Here is a 24,905-nt window from a genome sequence, read left to right as displayed (position 1 = left end):
TATTGGTTCAAAGGCAAAAAATGGAAATTTTGAGGGACTACAGATGTTGAAATAATAAAACTCAGATCCATATAAAAATAAAATGCAATGAAAGAAATTTACTTGCCATTCACACATCTGTAAAACAAGGAATTACCCATTTCTTTGTATAACAGAATTCAAATACAAGTAGTTTCTAAGGAGTAAAGTGCTCCTTCAAAGGATGCTGTACATTTTTCATAACTAAATCAAGTCTTTTTTTAGAATTTTTAATTAGCAAACCTGAATGCATCACCAAATGCACGTGTGGAAGAAATCTCCCTGTGGTCTGAACTGTTAAGTAGTATCCTGACAGCCTGCAAGGTGCTGTGTACCAGCTTAGCTTGACAAAATCTTAAAATAGTTCCAAGTCTATATGAGGAGAAGCCAGGTCATGTGAAATGAACTGAAACAAATGACTCTCTGACCATGAGACTCCTGCTATGATCTGTGGTTTCTTTTACAGCAGTGCCAATAAGCTAAGACAGTGGTTCTTTTACATTTAAACATCAGGCCTGTGACCCCCAGTGCAACACTAAATGTTCAGGCTTCAAAGAAAAGCTACACCAGTAAATCACCATGTACTCTGCAGACTAGAAGAAAGCCAGATGCAAGGACTGTGTGTAGAAGCAATAATCTTGTACAAAAGAGATCCATGGAGAAGCACAATCACACTGAACTGATCAATATAGCAAAGCAGATTCTTAAGTATTCTCAGTTTCCTAATAGAGAAGGTGCACAGTACCCTGCTGAGACTGATCAGTATGAGTTAAGCAGGAGATATATTTCTGAATTTGGACATATCTTGCTTACATTTAAAAGGAAAGTCTGTATCAAGGCTGCAGATTTAGAGCCCCAGTTCCCCATGGCAATATTCTGATTCTCCTTACCTTTGCCCTCTGTGTATCCAAAGAAATACAACTGATCACACACCATGCAGGGGAAAGGCTTTGAAACCTCAGCACGGGCAGGGATGTCATGGAACATCCTATGGTAGAGCTATGGGTAGAGCCACTGTAAAGGCTGACAGCTTATACACATTTTACCCTGAAACAAAGTGGATCCAGATAATTCCTGCCCTTTCCTGGCTGAATGAAGGGATGCTATTCACCACCAGCAGCCCTTTGTCAGTTCTACATGGAGGAATCCTCATCAGACTAAAAATGTGGATGATTGTTTAAACTGAGATTAAAAAAAAACCCAGAAATCAACACCAGTAAACTGCATTAATTTTGCTCCAGAGTGGTCTGTCTTAACTTCAGTGCAAAAAACAATTGAAAAAGGCATGGAAAAAACTAAGCTGGGTAATTAAGAGATCTCTCTCAAAGAAAGAGACAACAGTACAAGGTACAGTTTTTTCATGATCGTGAAGAATGTTCCCTTTCCAAGCTAACAACTTCAAAGGGAAGTTCAGATGTTATCACAGCAAAGGCAAGTATAATCAGGAACTTTATACTAAGAAACAGTAAGACCTATGACGACTTCTTGTGCTGATTTTCATATATGAAAGATGTGACAAGTATGGTCAGGATATTTGCTCAAATTTTTTTGTTTGGTTTTTTTTTCCTTGATAGTACCAAACCACTTATTTCTGAAAAAACCTCTCATTGTTAGATTGGTATTTCAGTACATAAATACTGAACTCTGTCAAACTACAGTTTAAGGAAAAGACAATTAAAAGACCATGCCAAGTTCCAGGAAAGGGTTTTATTTGCAACATGCTTACCTAGCTTAATGTCTCCATCTAATGTGAAAAGAATATTGCCAGCTTTTAGATCTCTGTGGATGATCTTATTCTCATGCAAGTAGTTCAGTGCTTCCAGTGTCTGCCTGCATACCACTTTGATCTGTGGCTCTGTTAACGGCCTTTCAAGCTCTATGAGAGAGAGACAGAAATAATCACAACATTTTTGCATTTTACGTTACACGTTCATAGCAAACACTATAGTAATATATGGGAAAACTAATTAATCTGAAGTAATCTAACCATCAGATGTCAGAAGAAAATTCTACCTTAGAATATTTGCTCCTTCCAGTAAAGATTTTATTACTTGAACCCAACCCCCTTCTCATTATGAATTATGTATACCCACCTATCTGAACTGCGAAAAGGCTACATAGTTTAGAGACTGGTTCTCTTGTGTGGAACATAGAGATGCTGAAGACCAGACCTTTTACTTACTGGTATTAGCATTTACTTAATTTGAGGAATAAGCATAGAAAACAGCCCTAACTTTAATGTAGATGCAATATATAGAATTATCACAATGTAAGTTGGAAGGAGGCAGTGGAAGGGGAAGAATGAGATCCTGAAAAGGGTTCATACAGATTATATTATGACAACACAGAGCTCCATAAGCAGAGAACACTTAACTTTCACTTAAAGGATAAAGACAAAAATGTGCCTAGAAAAGTAAATAAACACTTGAAAAAGGAAAGATACAGGTGTAAATACTTAAATTTTTCAACCCCAACATTCAAAACATATAGCACACCAATTACATAAATACTTGTGAATCAAAACAATTCCACATACGAAAGAAATACAGTATATATTATCATTTTAAGGTATTAGAATTATTAGTTGAAACTATTTACCCAACATTACTGCATCTACTGCTCCTCCTGCACAAAATTCAATCAGGATCTGCATATAAACAAATAAAAAATTACAGAAATTAGAAATTAAATAGTTCCACTGAACTGATTCATTGTATATGGGAGTATTATTGGGAGATCAGAGTTTCAAACTATTTGGCCTCAACAAATTATTTTACTGACCTGCAAAATACTGGTACTGTTACCCAGCTAAAAGTAGGGCTGTGCTGCTCAAGCAAATTACTTGAAAAATGTCTTGAGACCCTCAGACAAAAGTTTTAATCCAACTAAAAAATAGCATAATAAAACTTATAAAACATAATGACACAGTCAGCTTAAACCTACTCCTTGTAATGTGATTTACATAATCCCTGCAAACTCATTTCTCGGTTATTAAGCTCTACTTCTATACTATAATCTCTCTGACTGAAAAGTCCAAGAGCTAAATGATTTTCCAGTAGCTGATGCTATCTTCTATATTGCTGCAGATGAGAAGAAAATACAGAAAAATACTCTTTAAAAGATATAGAAAATTACTAAATTCAGATGTTTACATTAATTTTCCTTCATGCCTACAATACTTCAAGGCCTTTATCCCAGAATGTAATAATACCAGAAAATGCCTGTCCCCAGTTCTGAGTTTCCCTTTGAAACAGAAATACATTGCAATTATTTCTGAGCACAAACTATGCTGCTATGAAAGACAGAAAGAATATATACAAAGGAGAAAGAGGGGGAGACAAAGAGAATGAGGAAAGCAAGAAAGAGGAAATCTCATCCAAGACTGATACCCCACTCTTCCTTATGTGTTTTTTTTCCTTTAATTTGAACTTTAAATATTATAAATTATAATCCTCTGTCTGAGAGCTAAGAAGTCAGTATTCCTTGTCAGAATCTCAACAGTCAGTGTGTTTGGACACACTATCTTACTTTTTTTTTCTGTAGAGTAATTTTAAAATCAGCGTATAATTGCCCGTAAAAGAGGAAACCTCAAAGTATACCTTGTACCACAACACTTAAATATACACCACTTATGTCACATATACTTCAAATTATTTTGCAATTAATCCTCACAACAATGGTACCAACAAATATATTAAATAATGCAATTCTTTGTAAAACCTGTAAACATTCCATTTACGTGCTTCTGTGTGCCAAGTAGGTAAGTGTGGGGAAATTGTACATAAAGAATTGGTATCTCTAAAATTTGTAGTTTGATTTGACAAAGGTCTCTTTGCTAGAGAAATCATGTTTCTAATCTTAGAAAGCAAAAGTGTATTTAATGTCCAACTGTCATTCTTTTTTTTTGCCCCACTAAATTCTGTTTATTTACCACATAATTATCCTTGTGGCTTTCAAGCCCCTGCATTTCACTGTAACTATGTAGCTCCAATTTTATTTTCAAAATGTTTACTTCCATCTTTATTCTGCCAGTGAAGACTACCCACTCAGTTTCATATTGTGCCTCTACTCTTGCTTGCTTTCATACTGACCTTTATGCACAGAAATTTTTTCACTATTCCACTGTTTTATAGAATATTTTATTCTGCACTGAGATCACCAAGTTTTGAGCTTAGCAAAACAAATGTGAATCAGGAAACATGGTATTACACTTCCACCATTTGCTCAAAGGATAAAGCTTATTTGTAAGACTACCAGGAAATCTTCTTTTACTTGTTTTGGGTATCTTTTTCAAGTATAAACTCTTAAAAAACCTTCCAACCCATGTATTCTTTGTACCATCACAAAAACACCTATAAATATTGCACTGGATTACCTAGAAGTACAAACTGTTTTGTCACAGCTAAAGCAATCCAAGGAAATACCCAGGATGTAGCACAGCAGGGACATGCAGTCCAACATACGCTCTCCGCACGTCAAGGTACAAATACCCAGGGTTTAAGTAAATTAATTATGGTTCAAGTCCTGGTAAACTGTCCTTCCTGGGAGTGCCAATAAAGTCACTGGCATCTAAAGTATGTACTTCACAGGCTGACCTTTCCAGCACATTATTTATTTTTCAGGTGTGGATTCTGAATCTCACTTTAAATCGTGCTAATGTAATTGAAATCTGAGTCCTGCTGTTACAAATAAGCACCAGCTGAGAACTCTAGCAATGCACAAAATGAACTGCTAATTTCCACATTTTAGATTCAAACCCCTGACCAAATGACTCAGGCTTGCACAATTCTACAGTGACGAATTCCTAAATCATACTCACAATTTACAAATTAGTTTTGAAACTGAGTAGTTATCCCAACAGTGACAACTAAGATGAAATCTGACAAATAGTATTTCAATAAAGAAAAAAGTGTAATTTCAATAACCTTTTGAAACAAGAAAAAACATTTAGAAAAGGAAAAAATACCTACCCATAGATTGTTTTCATAGTAGAAAGCATCGAGGAGCTTGACTATATTAGGATGATCACAGGATGCTAAAATATCAATCTCCACCATGTAATCTTCAAGTTCTTCTTCCGATTTAGTATCTATCACCTTTGCAGCAGCCAGAACTTTTGTTTCTTTGTTCTGAGCCTGTAAAAGAAAAGTCACAACAAACATATATATGAATGCAAACAGAAAACTGGCACCAGCAAAAAAACCCCACAAATAAAGCAACTGTCTCTTGAAATTTTGTGCAATATTCCTGCCTCTAGTTTCCTCCGCTACAAAAAGAGAACACATGCATATTAAAGAGGAAATAAAATGTAGTAGAACAAGGGTTTAATAACTTTTCTCAAGGCCAAGAAAGGATGAAAGGCAAGAACCTAAAAATACTTCGTTCTCATCCCACTTTTTAAACCATCATCAATAGCTCAGGATAACTGGTGCCTCACTAAGATGAAGTTTTGTGCTGCTCCTCAAACACCATCTATTAACACGCGGCAAGGCAAGGAGGAGGAAGGAGCCTCTACCCTCTGTTTCTGCCCTTCTGACTCTCCCCACGTTGTGGCAGCAGCGCTGTTCCCAAAGCCACGCAGGGAACCAGATCCTCCCCCAGGAAGCAGCAGGTTGCTCCTCTTCAACCAGAGGCTGTACGAAAGCTCCCAGCTTGAAGAGCTGCCAAGCCATCGCTAGTTTGGGCATTTTGCTCGTTTTCCTTCAGCAGCCCGAGGACTCACTCCCACAGACGGGACTCGTGCAAGGTGGGGCACTGCGAAAGCTGCCAGCCTCCACTTCCACACTTCTCACCTGCACACCAGGGACACATGGACACTACAGAGCACGCACGAGCAAAGGGACAACGACACTTTGGGTACCCAAGGAAAAGGCATTTCTGCTGTGCATTGAAATATTTTTTGGCTTTTTTCAAACACAAGAAATTACAGACAAGTCAGGTAACTTATTTCCATAGCAAAACATTTCAGAAACCAGGAAATACTACTTATAAACAGAACACGGCTGAAACCTAATCACAAAAAAATATATACACTCTAATAATTCTCTTGGTAAGTTATATTTGAAGAAATGCTCAGTTCCAAGCTGCAGCAAGAGTTAAACAAGAAAGTGTATTTTTCCCAAGCCATCATAAAACCACTATTTTTTCAAGTAGGACATTTCCAGTGGTTACCTCTGAACAAATGAAGTACAGGACTGACGTCTACTTCACCCACTGTATGTGAAGACCGTAAAACAAAGTCCTGCATTTACTCCACTGAGCTTTTGACATTCAAATGAAATAAAATGGCAAGGAGGGACAGATGCTCTCTCCAAAGCAGCAAAAGACAAGGACCTACGAGGGGAATTCCAACTTCTGATGTGAAGCATCACAAGGTGGTTCATCCTGTCTCTGCTGGTGTGGATTGTGCATGCCCCCAAACCTACCTGGGATCATCCCAGGACAGGACACAGCAAAAATCCCAAAACCTGAACTTAGTCACCTAATGACTTTATACCATTATCAGACAGCAAGTAAGAATTCTTAAGAATAATTTTGGAGGTCTAAATATTATTACTTGCTCGGCTATAAATAATTCTCTCAGTGTGGCACAAGATAATAAAATATTTAAAGATAAACATTTATATTAACATTCAGTAAAACAGCAGTAACAGCAAAACACATAAAGCATAATCCCAGCTGATTCATCTCATGTTGAGGGTAAAGGTTTTCCATTACATTTCTTTTTATCTCATTCTTTCCAAAACAAAAACCAACCAAATCTTCCCAACCTCAATATTTGCCCTCCCATGTTTAACAACAAAGATAAGGAATCTCTATAACATCATTTGAAAACCAACTACTGAGAAGTTTTCCAACACACATTCTAATAATAAAAAGGAAAAGGTCTCCTTAGTAACACAAACAACATTTGTTTTGGTTTCATGGTTTGTAGCAAGAATGAAATACCAACCTTCCCATTCTAGAGCTGCACTGTAAATTAAACACAAAAAGTGAAACAGATGTCTGACCACAACAGAATTAGACTTGGTAGCTTTACGTGTGCAGAAAAACAGCTTCTAAAGCACCTTTCTAAAGAACTCAAATTTTAACTGTAAAAGTACTTTTTTGAAGCATGCATAGCCACACATTCTTCACTGCACCCTAACGGATACTTAAAAAAAATAAAGCTGAAATTAATTTTTATACAAATTTGCTTACAAACTACATATTGGCAATAATATTTTGTTTAAATAAAACCGTCTACATCAGGTAACAGATGTTACTGCTTCCAGGTTCAGTTTCACCTTTGAGCAAGACAGGAATTGCAAAGCTAGTGTGAATGATTACATGCTTGGGAGTTTGCTGCATTTACAGCATATACTGTTTTATTCTACTGACAGAACACTTTGCATTTTGATTTTTCCCAGATCCTTTTGCTTAAAGTAACTAGAAATCTGCTTTGAGTAAGCTTCTATGATTTCCTCGTGGCAGCTCTATTAAAACACCTCATTAGAAGCCATGAATTATTATAGAGACAGTGTGATTATCTTTATGAGCATCTTAACAATTATAAAAAAACCAAATATTTGCCTTTGTTTTGACTCAAAATAGTAAAATTTTGTAGGTCTAGATCCAGATGTTTTTTCAGCTCTTAAAAGAAAAAAGCTTTAGAATTAGCTTATTTCCACTGGGTATTTCTGAGGACTGATGAAACATTTTAAGTGTACATCAAGTTACACCTGAAAAAAAATTTTATCTTTTAAAGTTCCTTTTGAATAAGGCATGAGTCATCTCCACCCCACAATGCACTCTATTAAAAAGATCCATGCATTTGACTTACTGTAAGTAACGTGCTCTTTTGAACTGTGTAGGAAAGGATTTTACTGTTCATGCACAAGATTTATGAATCACTGTACTGTACACTGAAAAAAAAACTCTTTGGATTAGGAAGAACAAAAAAGCACTCGCAACTTCGTGTGGGCATGTTTGTTTTTTCTCAGTTTTGGCTGAAGTCTTTCTTCTTCCACAAAACGTTCTCCAAAGGTCAGAGACAGAGCAAAAATGATTGTGTAGAGGCAGTCTTGATTTGCACATGGAAATTCTGCATTTGGGTACACCAACACTTCAAGTCAACCTGCCATTTATGTTACAGGACCTATTTTGAAAAGGCAGAACTTCTGAGTAGCTGTAGCCCATCAGTCTCTTCCTATGTTTTAGCTCTCAACTACTAATTCAATTTATTCCAAACGCTCTGCTTAAATACATTTGATTCTGCATCTGTGATTAAGTGACTTAAACCTCAGTCCTATGCTAAGAAATCCAAACTGGCATTTTCAATGGTTATGTGCAGACAAGGAAGAAAGGCGTAGAAGGATTCATTAACAAAATTTGATCTTTTCAAAAGATACATACATAATAGATGAAAACCAAATTGGAATAACTCATTCCCTCAAGATCTGGCTAATGCAAGATGACATGGATATTATTAACTGTTACATGCAACAACACACAAATATTGCAATCCTTTCAGTACAACTCCTATTTGGATTATGTATTGAAGGTTACTACAGCAAACATTTTAACTTAAGGAGAATGCACAAGGAAATAACCATCTGTACGTTACAGCATGGTTCCTGCAATGAACAGTAGTCTCGTCAGCTATCAGTGTACAGAAAAACACACTTAATTCTAAGTTAAATACTTTGATAAAGATGGATTGCAGGCTTGTATTGAATAAATAATCTTAAAAATTACAACTTGCAAATCAATTTGTCTGAACCTATAGTCCTTACACTGGAAATGCCATGTACCTCTAATGCACAAAAGCATTGCAGAAATCTGAAAATGTCGCAAATAAGAATAACCATTCCACATAAAACCAGGGCCTACAAGTATGCAAAATTAGTGACTCCTCCCTAACAATGCTGGATTTTTGCAGGATATCATGTAACTAAATGCAAGTTCTAGAGGCAGAAGCTTTGTGAAGAGACTGACAGCAGAATATTAAAAGGTAGTTTACTATCTGGGCACTAGGCCAAGAAGTTGCATATTCCCAGCCCAGGACAGCAGGGAGAGCAGAGCTCCCACTCCAGAGTAATAGGATTACAGCTCAGAGATAACACATAGCCTTTCATCTTCTGATGACCAATATGAAGTTTCAGCCTTGCTTGTGAGGAGCTGTTTCAGTTTCCTATCACCAGCAAACGCTTCCTTCCCAACTGTGCATCTCCTCTGCAATGCAGCTTTAAAAATTAAACAATATTTACAACTGAAAAAAGTTAACTACATCCTTCACCTCTTGTTCAGCCAGCCAGGAACAAAGCTGAGATATGAGATAGAAAATTGTTCATCACCTTTCCTCCTGATGCCTGATCTCTTGTGATATGTTACATAACCTCACTGCATGTTTTGCAGGCAGCAAAACAAATCAATTAAGCAGCTTTTCCTTTCTGACTCATTCTTCTCATCAAAACCATATAGTCATAATCATGGATCATCAAAGTTGTCAAAAGGGGTAAAATACACACATCCCTATTCAGTAAAAGATGTTTTTCCCACATAAAAAGCTCCACTTTTGTGTAAAATTGGGATTGTCAGATCTAGCTCCATATAAATTTTCTGACAGTGCCTGGGTCATCAGTACTGAAAAGCTGGCCTTGTACAACACAAAGGCAGGAGTTGTTTCTTTGAGCTACTGCAAAGTGGAGATTTCAGTCTTTTATAGAACATATGAATTAAGGGAAAAAAAATGCTCTCATTTTAAACTTTAGCAGCTCTATCAAATAAAAATATAAGAAGTAGTGGGGCCTACTAAAATAACTACAGTGGACTTTTGCCTAAATTTCCTATACTGTAATTAACACTGGCCTGTTACATTTTGAAATTAAAAAAATCTTGCATGATTGACAGTTATCAAGTGCTCAAACTTCTTTTCAAAAACATGTAAACGTGTTCTTTATCAGTGAATTTTAGAAAAGAAGTCTACCTAAGTCAGATAAAAGGAAGCATTAATTCTAACACTAAATGTTTAAAGAAATGTAATTAAAAGTATCAGTTTGAATTTAAAAGCAAATCGCTACTCTTGCAATATTAAACCACAATTTTAACAATAAATAACAAGTTCAGCCAATGAAGAAGACAGCAACCTCCAGAGTTTTCGGGAAATTAAAACAAGTCAAGTATTTTACTCAATTCATTTCATGAGTGAAAATGAAAAATGAGTCAAATACTTTGAAAACATTTTGAAAAATTTCAAAGTTTTTTTTGCAAGAACCTTCACTGCCCGATGTTTAAATACACAGTAGTAATAATTTTTTAAAAAGGAGGTAATTTCAATGTTTTGTTTAATTATAGGTATGGCTGGCCCAAGGAATTAATAAACACCTTACTTCAGTTATACCTGCTGAAACTTGTTGAAATGACAGTTAGAGAAGATCTATTCAAAGGATAATGAAAGGACAGTATCTCCCAAAGAAAATGATACACCCTTTAACTACAGCTGATCAGCCAAACATTTTCCCAGCCTGCACAATGTATCACAGCTACCCTACTGTACAGTTTCTTCCACTTAACAAGAAATTAATTAAATTCAGTTTCCCTGTTTAATGCCAGGGAAAAAAAAAAAAAAAACAACAAAACAAAACTGAATTAGAAATACAGATAAAAGTGCCTCTATTTCCTTCAAGCAAATGCTTTTCCTATGAAAGTGGAGGCCAGGGTTCAACCCTGACTGCTGAAGCATCTTTATGATCCTGTGGTCTGGTGCTGCCTTTGTGGCTATGCTCGTTTGGGAGCTGTTTCCATGACAACTTCACTCTTTTAACATTATCCTTGTACTTCATACTTACTGTGGTTCTTCTGCTTCCTCCACAGTTGGTTTCTGAGGATTCCACAAGTTATTTTTGGGAGTGATATGAAATATAATTTTCATGTTTAACCTCATGTTTCCCACCAAGTATTCTCAATAATTCTGTGGTATTTTGTGTACTAGCTAAGCAGAGCTCCCATCCTGATTGTGCATGCCTTGTGCCACTGAAATTAGAAGGAATACTTATATTCATCTTTGAAAAGTACATGAGCTGAACTGGCAAATCTGTGCAAAATAACTGAAACAATCTTTGGGAGTAAACTCAACAGACGAGAAGAGAGCAGATTTTAGCATAATTCTTATTTAAGCAAATACATTTAAAACACAGAGTAAAAAATAAGAAAAAATTTGATAAATTCTGGCAAGAAGAAAACAGCTATGCTTTTCTATAATAACATATCTTATTTTCCCTTCTCTTACTGTACGATGACTTTCATAAAAGCAACAGCTGACAATATTGGGAAAACATTTGTAACTAAAGCATTAGGTGGTATCAGAGGTGTACATGCAGAGGAGTGGTATTTTTTTTCCTAAGTTTAGTTATAATAACTGTACATCCTACTTACTAAAGCAGTATTAAAACACAAAATACTGCATTACAATCAACTCCTAAACTTGAGAAGGGGGGAGGTGTGCCAAATTGAGATTTATCCCCACAGTGCTAAGCTGCTTTGCCAGTATCTTTCCCCTGCAGAGGACACTAACAGTTGCTGGCAGAGATTCTGAGTTTTATCCAGCAGCAATGTCAGCACCAAACTTAAAACCTCCCAGGAAGACAGTAACACAGTGGATCTTCATCTTGGATTACAAACATCCTACAGTTATTTGGTTTTGTGTCACTAGGAAAAAAAACCAATATAATGCTTAATGCTTACCAATTTATTTTAGTGACTACAGCTTAAAATTCAGGCTCTTCCAATAATAAACACACCTTTATTCCAAGTTATGTAATTAGGAGTGCTTCCAAGAAACAATGTTATCAAGAAATAATGTTTAATCAAACCATAATTACTAATTTTAGCTGTTTACTAGAATTAAGACAAACAGCAAGTCAGAGTTGAACCTGTGTACACTGTTTTATCAGAAAATTATCCCACTGCCAGGTTGAGAATTTTATGATTTGCTTTTGATAACTTTATGATTTGTCTGAACATAGGACTTAAAAAATCTCCAAGTCCTTCAGCTGGGAAGTTTTTGTTATAAACTTGCCTTTAATCATTTAACATCTGTAACAAGTTTTAGTTCACTGGAGCTCAGAGCCAGCGTTGCTCCTGCTAACCCCTTTTCCCAAGGAGACATTTGGAGCTGTAAAAGCTCATCTGGAGCCATCTACAGACAGAGACACCACTGAGTCTTTTGGCTTCATGTAGCACCAACTCATTTTGTTTACTCACACTCTGCAGATTAGTGTACATCCACAGATGTACAAGTATAGATCTAGTACATTCCTTTTTTCTTTTTTTTTAAATAGATTGGCTCAGTTAACCCACAGCTCCTCGGAATTAAGTTACAAAACAAAATTGGGACCTGCTTTGCCCAGAGTTTTTTAGCCAGATCAGATACAAGATGGCTACAGCTGTTTGCTGACCCAGCACAGCCATTCATTATGACAAAACAAGAAAAAAACAGTGCATCTGACACAAGCATGGAAAATTCTGTCCTTCCTAACTGGATATCAACAAGTCAACAAAATAATAAAGAAAGAAAAATTACGATTTCTTTGGGCTTTAAGAACCCTTCAACAAAGGCCTTCTGACATGTTACTAGGGAAACTACATAGTCATAGAAATGCAATGTGGCATAGTCATTAAGTTAAAAAAACTTGCTGTCAAAAAAGTAAAGAATATTATTAAAAACTCTACATTTCATATAGCAGAAGGAAGGCATTAAAAGACCTGCACTAAGACAATTCATTTTATGTATTTATTGTTGAAGATGATGACCTATAACAGATATAAGTTAACTGTCATTTAAAGTGTAAACATCTTACTAGCTCAAATATATGGCAAATTTGAGAAAAGGTTCTGTATAATTTGATACTGCAATATGAGCCATATTCAAATTTCACAACAAGCATAGCTAAATAGCCAGAGGGGAAAGATTAAATTAAACAAGATGAATAAAGCACCATCACCCTTTTTCATTCTTTGCCCTCCTAAAATTAACAGCAAATGCAGACTACTTCACATGGTTTAAGGGAAAAATATAAACTATATAGGGAGTTCAAGATTCAATGTTTTACAAAGAGATACAGTTGTAGCAGAGGGAAAGGAAATGAGACAATACATGAATACCACAGTGAAACTGGCAACAGCTCTTGCAAAACTATCAAAGCATATATTCTGTTGCTGCATGCATACTCTAGTCTGTTCAAATGGAACTTCCTCTATTTCTGAAGGAATAAAAGAAGTAGAGTAACTTTAGAAAGTTTTAACTGAAAAAGCTGTACATCATTGTCCCTCACTTTTAAGTAAAATCATTACAGAAACTAATTAATATTCTATCTATGGTATTAATGTATTTTCTAAAATAGAATTTACAATTTGACAAGGGAGTCATTGGTTCCTTACATACACATCTCTAAGGCAATCTAAAAGGAGCCAACTGCAAAGACAGCAACAACAAAGAAATCAACAGTTAAGCTGGTGTCATTCAGCACTCAGTAACGTAAACAAGTTATGTTCAACTCAGTGCTACCATAATAAACTTAATTATAAAATTCACTCCACTGGTATATGCTATTTCATGCTAGTACAGTCTATGACTTGCCAGTAGTTTCTCTTCTGTTGTGAATCCTGACCCCAAAGTAACACAGTTCCTCACAAGCACAAAATTAAATTTCCAAAGGTCCCTCACAGTTTAGATGAGCTGGTTTCCTTTGTGCTGCAAGTACAGTATCTCAAGAGATGAGAAAGAGCCTTCTCAATAAACATTTGGTATTCCTTGACAACTGGCTATTCAAGTACCACAAAAATAGCATCCTGGGTTCTGTAAATGAGCTTCATTCATATGCAACACAGTAGTGGAATATTCTGCTTTCTGATGCTGCCTTTCAGATTAACTGTTTGGTTTGTTGGGGTTTTTTTAATTGTTGAATTTAAACAACTTACCAATTATGAAAATTGACTGCTCTGAGAAACTATATGAATGCAAATCCTATTACTTATCAGCAGATTTCAAAGGAAATTTTAATTTAGAAGCATGCTGCTGGATAATATTTTTCAAATTCTCATCTTTTACGCACTTGCTGTTTGACATTTTACTGATTAGGGTAATTTGTTCAGAATTTACCTAGAATGCTACTGATAAACACAAATGGCCATGGGAATAATTGTGGGAACATTAAACAGTTAAGCACACAAGATGTTCAGGAGGAAGCACTGTTCTTGCCTCCTAACAGTGTGGCAATGTTACTTTTCATGGAATTACGGAAGCTTTATTTTGTTCGTGTCCCCAAGAAGTGATATTGCACGGCTCTTAGGAGGAGGTCTTGTTTAGGGGAAATTACTTCATTTCTTTGTTCTTCTTCTCCCTCTCTCATGTTTATTTAATTTATTGTTAGGCTGAAAGCTTTCTGAAGCAGAGGACTATCTTTTGTTGTATATTTGTACAGCGAGAAGGAATGAAGAATTACATTCCTTTTGGAAAATTATCAAAGCCACTTTTTGTCTCAAAACACCCTACTAACTCTGAAACTCAATTCAGCTTCTGCACTTTCCTCATACAAGGTAGATTTAGTGCCACATCAGAAGTCTTATAGAATTTTCCATCTTTTCTACCAGTCATGGAACACACCTAACATAGGAAAGAGAATCACCACCCAAAGTAAAACTGGGATCACAGGCTTATAGTTAATTTGCAGTTAAAGACATGCCTACATAACAAAATGCACCTAGCATGGACATCAGTGGTGCTAAGGGGCAGAACCACTAGCTGATAAAAACACCACCAGCATTTCCCACAGGTACTTTTTTATTAGTAGTCACTAACAGCAAATGGCTCTCACAACCATAAGTCTATTTTTCCTGTTGTCCTGACAAAAAGCATTCATCTGATATACCTTAACAACTCCAGAATATTAATAGCCACCCTTTTACAGCTATTGAACAGGTGCTGACACTGTCCAGCCAATTCTCCCTTACATTAGCAGCATCGCTCGTCTGGCCCTCTCGTGAGCGAGTCTGGGCAGCCAAGAAGATTACATGGACAATCAGCTTTTGCATGGCTTAATTCCTTGAACCAGATCAACAAGGGGTTGGCAAGAACCAGGCCTGTCACAAGGAAGGATGTGGCAAGGACAGTACCTTGCCAAAACCCCGTCTGCATTGACCTGCATCATCAGGAACTGTTGTGGAAAAGAGTCATGGTAAGACCCTGACACTCATTTATTTCCATGTCACTCCTGTACTTACAAAATGCAAGATTTTGGACATTAGTATGTTCTTGACTGTTTCACTTAGTAAATATCACAGTTCCACACTGTTTTAGTGCTTTTCAGGGATTCAGAATAATCGTCTTGATATTGCATTGGCTAAAAGTGAGGTCCTATGTCAGGCCATTGAAGGCCACAAATTTACAACAGCATCAATAAACACTGAAACAGGCACCACAAATAGAAGAAACAGGTCTGTACCCGCACTCCTTTTTATATTTCACTTCTAAGTGCTACGGCCAGCGTGTGGGTTTTTTGTTTGTTTTTATTCAAATGCAACAAGCAAAATCAACAACCAGCTTACTGGGTTCTTAAGCTGGCCAGACACCTGTATTTGCTATTGAGACAGTTGGAAATTCGTGCTAAGAACCTTTGCCAAGAGCAAAGGAGACACTGTCAGGTACCCCAGCTATCCCTGTCAATAGGAAACACTTGTCAGTATTGTTTAAATGGTGATTTTTAAACTTTCACACTTTCCTTCCCAGAGAGATGAAAATAGCAGGTTACTTTTAAACTCAGTTAGTACATCACCCCTAATAGCAGAAACTAGTTGGAAAGAGTAAAAAAGCTTGGCTTAACTCTGGGAGTATCCATTTCTCCACATTAGTAGGATTAGAGTTTGTTTTGGGGATAATTTCTTTTCAAACTATACTGATTATATTTTCCCATAATGATGACAGCTCACAGTGTGCTGTAGCTGCACAGACCTGAGCTTCTGATCCTTCACTATCCAGAAAAAAACCCCAAACTGCTTGCCTGAATGGTGAACTGAAAGACTTGTGGTATCCACAGAAGTTAATCAAGTAAGAGAATGAGAAGGACAATCAAAATTATTAAAGGGACATGCTGTTGTCTTATAATAAGCAGACTAAAAAGGTTGGGCCTCTTCAATTCAAACAGGAAAAGCTGAAGGTGGGGCAGGAACATGACTGAACTTTACAAAATAAAAAAAGGCAGCATATGAATTGAATAAATCCTGATTGAGACAATGGTTCTGAAGGAGATGAGGGTCAACTGTAACATTCTAATTTTTGGTGAGGCACTCAATTAACATTTCTCCATTAGGTTTTACTGCCTTTTGATTACAAAGGTATTAACTCTTTTCCTGGTAAAATACTATCTAGAAACACAAGTGAAAAGTTTTCTTCTATAATCCGCAATCTAGATATGTTAGAGAAAACCTTGGTTTTTACAGCATAAATCTGTTTCTGGAGAACCATTATCCAGGAGATAAAGAAAGAATAAAATCCTATGCAAAAAGGCTTGCCAAGTTATTACACTATCATTGACAGAGTTACAGTAACTTTTCTCAGAACACACTGAATCACAGCTCTGACTAAACATTTCTAGAGACAAAACCCAGCTCCTTAAAGTCCCCCCTAAACAAGGAAGTCTCAGATCTAAAATGCCATTCAAAGTGATATGAAGAAAGCAAAGGGACAGTCTTCTCCCAACTCATTACTAAATTAGATGGATTAAAACCCAGTTCTGCCTTGGAATGGGGATTCACCATTGCTTCCATACCAAGTAAATCAATTGTGATCTAGGCACAATTTCGGTTCTGGGGTAATGGCTCCCCAACGAAAAACTTGACTTTCTGTTCACCCACTTATTTTGGGTAACTGCATTATTGCAACTTCAGAAAAATTCTTCCTGAAAATAATGAAGTTTAATTATTCACAACAGCATCCTTCATATTCAAATTTTCGGAAACAATAGACACATTTTCAGGATGGATACATTAAGGTAACAGTCAGTCTTCTGTGGTAACAAGAGATTTAGCACATTTTAAACACTAATCAATAAACTGATTTGACTATTGCAGTATGCTCTTACTTGTTCACTTTGTGTTCTTCACAGAAAATTAAGTAAAATATGAAAATTGTATCATAGAATAGCATGCCTCAGGTAGTCAGAATATTCTTAAAGCTACAATTTGTGAGGAACTTGATTCAAGCATGAGTCTAGGTTTGAGCATTTCTTGCTCTAGGCTGTAGGCAATCTTCTAATTAGAATATGGCTAAAAAATATAACATGAAAGGTAGAGGGGAAATACTTTGTAGCTTGGTCTTAGCTTCCAAATCACCATTCATGCTTAGCTGCTTTACATTAACCTCTCTATATTCACACATGTAATCCCACAAAATACTGAAAAATCCAGTCTTAATCAAAAAGAGTTACAAAAACAAAACAAAAAAAACGCCAAAAAACCAAACAACCAACAACAAGGACAAATCTAGAACTTCAATATTGTAACTTGCTTTTATGAACACTGAGAACTCCTTCAAGAAACACCATATACTCCTAAAACCAAGCATGGTAGTTTAAGCAGGTGAATTAAATATTAAAAAAATCTTACATTACCATTTTATTGCAATTTTTTTTCCCCTTAAGATAAATCATCTGCTGCATATACTTCAGTTGGTTTTGTGTCACAAATATAGAGTATATTCAACAGAAAATCTGAAATGCCAGTGGAAAAGTAACATTTCCAATAAAGCCTTCATTTTCTGTTGAAGTATGAATATACCATTACAAAATGGTTTGAGGTAGCCTACTAGCTTTTACTGAACATTACTTACACAATTTTTATTGCCTGACATCCTTCAAACATATTCCACAAGTATTGGGTCTTCTTTCTCTCTAAAAAAAAAAAAAAAATCCCCTCCCATTTGTGAGTGGAGAAACTGTGTTTCCACATTACATAGTTGAAATATATCTGAGATTTAAAATTTCTTTCAAGCATTCCATACTGTAATCATGTTCTAAAGCCACTAAGCTTATGAACTAGACAGGGCATTTTATATAGCTTTGGAGATAAAATATAAAATGTGACTTTTTTTTTTTTTTTTTCTCTGTGCTATTAAATCAATCTGCTTTCTGTGCTATTAATTCTGTCTGCTTTGTTTTCTAACTGCAAATTTCATGGCTTTTCCATCACTAAACACAGGAAACTGGAACAATCCAAACAGTATCGAAAGAAAAGATAGCACAAGCATTGTAGCTGAGTAATTTGGCAGCTACTGTAAAATAAGACAATAGGCAAAAGAGGTGAGACACTATGAATTTGTCAACTCTGTGTATAACATGAATATAATTAAAGGCTATCGGGGAAGCACAAAGAAGCAAAGACTGAAAAAGTATTTATAAGCGACACATCAGCCACCAGGGTCTCAAGGAATGTATTTAAAATCTCAAATCAGAGAGTTTAATTACAGACTCCTCTTGAACACAGACGCAACTGTCATTGAAGGAAAATGCTGTTTACAATCTCAGGAGATTCTCAAAATGTGGGGTCATGGCTCTCCATGAAACAAGGAACTTGTGAGTCCATTCAATTTGAACAACAAAATAGAATAAAAAGAAATCCCAAACTAGGGATTGGGATATTTGCAAATACAAACCAAAAATTAATTCTAATATATTGTTTACAGGGTGGTGAAAACTGGAATTTGAGTCGTTACCAAAAGAAACTTTTCAACTATTGCTCTGCAACACCAGCATGTATTACTACTTGGAAGATAGTAGTTATGGAGGACCCTGCCAACGATGAAAGGTTTAACCATATTGTCTATAAAACCATTAACAAACCCCAAAAACCAACGCCCCCCCCTCACAACCCATAGCAGAATTATTGAATTAAATGGATTGTCTGTGACTTAAGATAGAAGAAATATTTCACCAAGTCAGAACGGCTTAAAGAAGCTTCATTCTGCAATCTGACTTGAAACAGTCACATTTAGCTTATGCCTGAAAACTGAAGTTTACTTCCCAGACAAGAAACCACAGTCCAAACAGTTACACAAACAGTTAGCAAAGAAATATGATATATCAGGGGGAAAAAAACCCAAAAGGGAATTTAATAGACATTAATAAAATCAAATAATGATTTCCTATTTACTTAGAGTTTTAAACAGTTTACATAACTATGCTCACACCTTGGAAAAGATGACTGCCTTACCAAGAACTGATCATAAGCATTCTATAATTATCCTCCACAAACTTGTCTGCAGTTTTAGTTCCAAATGCAACAGACAGACAATACATTACTCATAAGTTAAGTATTGTGATGCTGATTTCAAGCCAAGTGATGCAAATATGTCCAAAATGTGAGAGACACATGCTCCTTTCGAGTATTTCCTTGCTACAGACAAAAAGGAAAAGTAAGTAACAATTTCAGTCAGGAAAGGTCGAGCTCAGTCTACAATTTACAGATTACTTTCTGGCACTACCATTACCTCAGAAAACTTAGATGGAGTGACAATAGGTGTAAAGAACTCTGTAAAGCTTTCCCCTTGACAGATTTCCCAGAGTTTAAAACAGCGATACTGTTTTTTCCTTATCTGGTATCTTCTAATCAGGCTAAAGCTGCGATAGTGTGAAAATAAAGATAACATTGTAGGGCAAGTCACCAAGCTGATCAGCAAGATTACAATGTTTGCCTTCTATGAACTGTCACGCATCTTTTTTCATCGTTCACAGAAGTCCTACCATACTCAGGCTACTTTTACAGAGATTACTGTTCATAGCAAGCTTTAAGTAAGGTTTTAGTTCTATTTTACTTAGACTAAATATTGAAAATGTCATATTGGTACCTTATTCATTACTCTCTTGAGAGTAAATCAACTCTCCTATCTCCCCCATCTACTAATGCCTCAATGGCTAAACAAAGCAACATAGCACTTAAGAGAATATTATTAATTCAGATCTCCTGAGGGCAGCCGCACCATTTAACTGCTCCAGTTTAATGAGAGGTCAACTTATATAGTCAATTATGAATGAAAATAAATTAGAAGAAAACATATTTGGTACAGCAAACAATTTTAATCAAAATTGCCAAGAGTTCTGCACCACTGATTCATTCTTCTGTATTGAACTTCTATTTAGAAGATTTTCACATGCTATTTCTTTCCAGGTCTGGGCTCATGGCAGAGTCATACATGAAACTTATTTGTGAAACATAGTGTTTGACTGGAAACTTTCAAATATTAATTTATCTTCCAACTAGTACCAAACATGTAAGACTTCAGAAAAACTCAAGCAACAACCTTCCACAGGCAACAATATAATTCAAAAGGGAAAATCTGCAAAATTTCAACAGGTCTAGCAAATTCTTCTGAAGAATTAGTGGAACTAATGACACCACATATGTAAAAAGATAAAAGAATAAAAAAAAAAGAAGCCTATTTTTCCTTCAAGCTTAGATATTTAGATATTAAGTAAGTGGCCAAAATCTGTTCCTGGGATTCCTAGGTTACAGATGTAAAAGATATCCACCCTAGGAAGCAGCATGATACATTATTATCATCTGGATAACTTCAAGTTGAAATATCCAGCTGCAGGAATTTAGAACAATGTGCTGTAGGACCAAAGGAATTAGAAATTATAAATTCTCCTTGCTCTGCCCTAATTTGTTTATAGGTCAGACTAATTAATGCATTTTCTAGGATTAGAAAAGAAATTATTATGCTAGTGGTACACAAAAAAGTACTTCTAAGCAGCTAGCAGCAGTCAGTTCATATTTAAACATTAAAAGGAATTAAGAACATGTAATCATTAAATGATGTAATTGGTCCAGTCTTATTAAATCACTACTTAAAAATTCTATTTGTTTCTACCTGCTGTAGAAGACATTAAGGCAAAACCAAGCTGTCCTGTAAGTCATGTAAGTATGTTATAGGTAAGATGGTTTCAAATACAGATACAAAAGCTTAACTTAAATGAAGAAACACCACTGGATTACTAGACTTGAAGAAACACAGTCAAAAGTCCACTATGACCAGCCAGAGATGAGCTGGTACTGGCCACTACTGCCAACAGAAGTAAATATGAACATTTAATGTAGTTATAATCTTCAGAAGATAATGTAATTGGGTAATGCGGTTCACCATGATTACACTTATCAGCTTCCACAAAATTTCTTCTCTGAACCTAAAGAAAAAACAGATTTTTTTAAATTTTTTTTTTTTCAGCCAAGCACCATTTAATTCCTCAGAGCTGGAAAACTTGTGCTAGTAACTTCATATGAAGTTTCCATTTCATTTTCTGAACTCCTATGAGAAATTTGTATACACAATGCTTCTAACAGATTTAGTGTAATGAATGAGATACTATACAGGGGCAGAACACTCCAGGTCAAACAAAGAAGTGTGAATGAAATTCGAAGCCAGACAAGTTCAAAGGATTGCCTAACAATAATTAAAATATCCATACACTATATACTATCTCTATATACACATACCATATAGAGATACTCTGTCTTATATTTTATAGTGCCACATATGTTTTGCTCTATAGAATCTGTTCCCACAGAAGACTTAAAATTAGTACATTTGTGCAGATGGTACCCATAATCATGGCCAAATGTACATTAATTTCTTGGAGGAGTATCTTCTAGTAAAGAGCTCAGAGATGACAACTAGACATGACAACTATGAAAATGCCTTCCTGCAATGTAAGTCTTCTGTATGAGTGTACAATGTTCTTAATGCCAAAAGAGGCTGGCAAATTTTGCTGAAATGTAGACCCAAGATTTTATTTAATTCAAAAGGTCAACCAAGGAAGATATCTCCATTTTCATTAATGATGTTTATCTGTAGCAAGAAAGAGCCACAGATCACATCAGGCATTTGAAAGGTCTGTTTTCACATCATTTGAACATTTACTTCTGGAAATTCAGAAAGTAGTTTGAAGCTGATGGAAGTCATTAACACACTGATCTACATTAAAGCAATGTTTATAAGGTGCACAGAATTTCGATTTGACACAAAAGGGTACTAGAACACACAATACAGCAACATGATAGAATAACTACTTTCTAAAGCAAACAGATTATAATTACAATAAGAGCACTTTTTTTTTTCAGGGCACTTAACCTGATCAAATCAAGAAGAGTTTCAAACTGTCCCTCTTTTGTTTTAAGGGTTTTTTTGTGTCTGACTGCCAAATTTCAAAGTTGACATCAGCTCCAGTGCTAATATTATGTCTCCAGTGTCTGTCACAACTCTAGCAGTTTACTCAGTAATTCCAAGTAATCCATGAGAAGCACATAAAAGAGATGGGAGAAAAAAAATTCTATCATCAGGAAACTCGAAATTCTCCTCAAGGGCCATCACCTGACACTGAAGTACTGCAAGGACCTATAAATTGTAAAGGGACAGAAAACCACACCATTATTCATTAACCAAGGGCAAAAAGAAAACAGCCTAAAAGTGGCCTCTTTGAAGAGCCAGAAAAGGGTCAGAATAAAAAGTCCTACACGGCTATAAACCTTCGCCATCAGTAATCTGCAATTACAGAGCACCTCTGATCACAAGAGACTTGCAACAGCAGTTGAAACAGAGTATTTCTAAACATTACTTAGAAGTCGGTGAATACAAATGTATGAACTGTCAGTCCTCAGAAAGCCTTAGAACGCTGCAACAAACAGCTTCAAAGCAAATAAGTTCTAGAAATTTGGCTAAGGTATTAAAAAAAACAAGCATGAGCCTTGTACTTGATTGCAAAGGGGAATGAATCACAAGTTTTCAATGCCCTTAAGACTTCTGTACACAAAATTATCACTGGACAGCATTTTTAAGTAAATAATTTAATCATCGAAGCTTCCCAGTACTGTCAGAATTATTTAGAGTTGTTTTTGAGTTTTTATTTAAATATCTGACACTTGTTCAGAAGATCAGTTACACATCTAAACCAATTACTCCTCTATGGGAAATCATAGCATGTAACCAATCTAACCTACCTACTTTTTAGAAATTCAAAGTATATAAAGACTTATTTATATGGCAATTCCATTTTAACATACATCTGCCAAAACGCTGTCACACACAGATCCTAAGGTCTTAAACAAAGGCAAATGTACTTTTGGCAAATGTAACTGGGTGATGAGGGCTTGGCAAATAAAATCCATTACACAAAATGAAAACCCCAACCCCCCACACTTCCATTACCTCAAGACAAAGTCTTCAAGCATTCTTGAGAGCTTTGTTCTGGCTTAAGTTTTGAATTCAAAATTTGAGAAGGAATTGTATGTCTATTCCTGCAGCTTCTCATTTGAGATGTATATCCATGAAAGAACAACCTAACACACCTTTCCTACTTTCCATACAGGTTCTTGTGAAGCACAGTCAGGTGCAGGAACACAAGTACAGTTTGTATCTGTGCATAAGCCTCCTTCTCAAACTAGATGGAAACAAAAAGAACACATGCAGTAACCTACTTTTTTTAACATGGGATTTCTTTTTTTCCAGGAATACTGCCTGTTAATTCTCATAAGGGCCAACTTCAACAAGTTGACCAGAGTAACCACACATGTCATTCTGCCTACAATCAATTTCAACAGTGAACTCGGTCATTTCAGTCAGAAATAAATCTTGACGTGAAAAATGACATCCCAATGGAAAACATTATCTTGTTTGTGTACCTAGTGCACTGAAATGCAAATTTTACCAGCTGCCTTGCTCATATACCTTCCTAAACTACTACTGCTAATACAGACATGCCTACAGATGAAGTGATAAGTTTAAGGATGAGAGAAGTGCATGTGGGGGAACAGGAAAACACATTTCATATTATATCTGAAGCATATACTCAGAAAATAGTAATCAAAACTCCACTATGAAGCTCAAATTAAAACTTTAATACTTTGCAAATGATGTTAGAGATGCTATGTTTTTGTGGTGAGAAGGCTTTGTGATAGAGCAACTTCAGGCATATTCCCAGGCACTAAAAAAAAAAACAACAAACCCAAAACTCTAATCTTCAAAAATGACATAAAAACCACCATCCAGACTGTGTATTACACCAGCATCTAAATAAACTAGATGTTCTTAATATAGAACATTGACATAAATTCCTTGGGTGAAATGACCCCACCTAACATTCTGAACTTACTGTGGCACTTCTGCTCAAATTTAGAGGTGATACCACCACAGTACAATAGAACCTAAAATATTTTCTACTAAAAGTAGCACAAGTTTCATGAGAACCCAGTTTTCATAAACCCTCAAATATAGTATTCTAAATATAAATTTTTCTTGACTGAATTAGCTCTCAGAAACACTGTAAATGCCAACCTCTCAAGTTATTTTTTTGTCTCCAGAACCTGCTCCAGAACTTCAGTTCATGTCACAGTTCTCAATTCTCTCATGCTTATCCACCAGGATGTTTTTTCCACGCCATCCATAAACAAAGCAGGGAGCATTAACACCCTTTTAGAAAGAGACAATGTAGCTGAAGATTTGCCTGAAAGCTAAAGTCTTAAACACTAGCAGGGTTGTATCTATATCATTGTAGTCTACTTGGCTTGATAAACTCTAGATAAGCATCCTTAAAAACCCTACTTGTACCAGTACACTCAAAGATTTAAAGAGCAAACAACTGAGAGAAGTTAGGAGATCCAATACATGAATTCCAGCACACAGTGAAAGCCAGAGAACACAGCTACTTAATTCAACTCCACACGGAACAAGATGGTAGAGTGCCCATTAAAGCGACGACAGCCTGGCTCTGCTCACTATACATGAAGCACAGAAGTCAGTTTTACTGTTCATGGGGTTCCTTCGGTAAACGGAAAAAAAAAAAAAAAAAAAAAAAAAAAAAAAAAAA

The 24,905-nt window shown here is 35.9% G+C and overlaps 1 protein-coding gene across 4 annotated transcripts in view; it reads right to left on the bottom strand.

The window, feature by feature from the left end:
• Positions 1 to 24,905, bottom strand: part of SLK (STE20 like kinase) — a 49,863-nt gene that overhangs the window by 23,740 nt on the left and 1,218 nt on the right. For all 4 annotated transcript variants that reach the window (XM_015633297.3, XM_015633296.3, XM_015633298.3 and 1 more), the window contains exons 2-4: positions 4,989 to 5,153; positions 2,617 to 2,665; positions 1,745 to 1,894 (exon numbers count right to left, since the gene is read on the bottom strand). In XM_015633297.3, the coding sequence (XP_015488783.1) occupies positions 1,745 to 1,894; positions 2,617 to 2,665; positions 4,989 to 5,153 (364 nt within the window). The remainder of the gene's footprint in view (positions 1 to 1,744; positions 1,895 to 2,616; positions 2,666 to 4,988; positions 5,154 to 24,905) is intronic.

This window comes from Parus major, chromosome 6, assembly GCF_001522545.3.
Source record: "Parus major isolate Abel chromosome 6, Parus_major1.1, whole genome shotgun sequence".
In the NCBI taxonomy this organism is placed as follows: domain Eukaryota; kingdom Metazoa; phylum Chordata; class Aves; order Passeriformes; family Paridae; genus Parus; species Parus major.
Note: the sequence above shows the minus strand (reverse complement) of the source record. Positions and strands in the feature narration are given on the sequence as shown.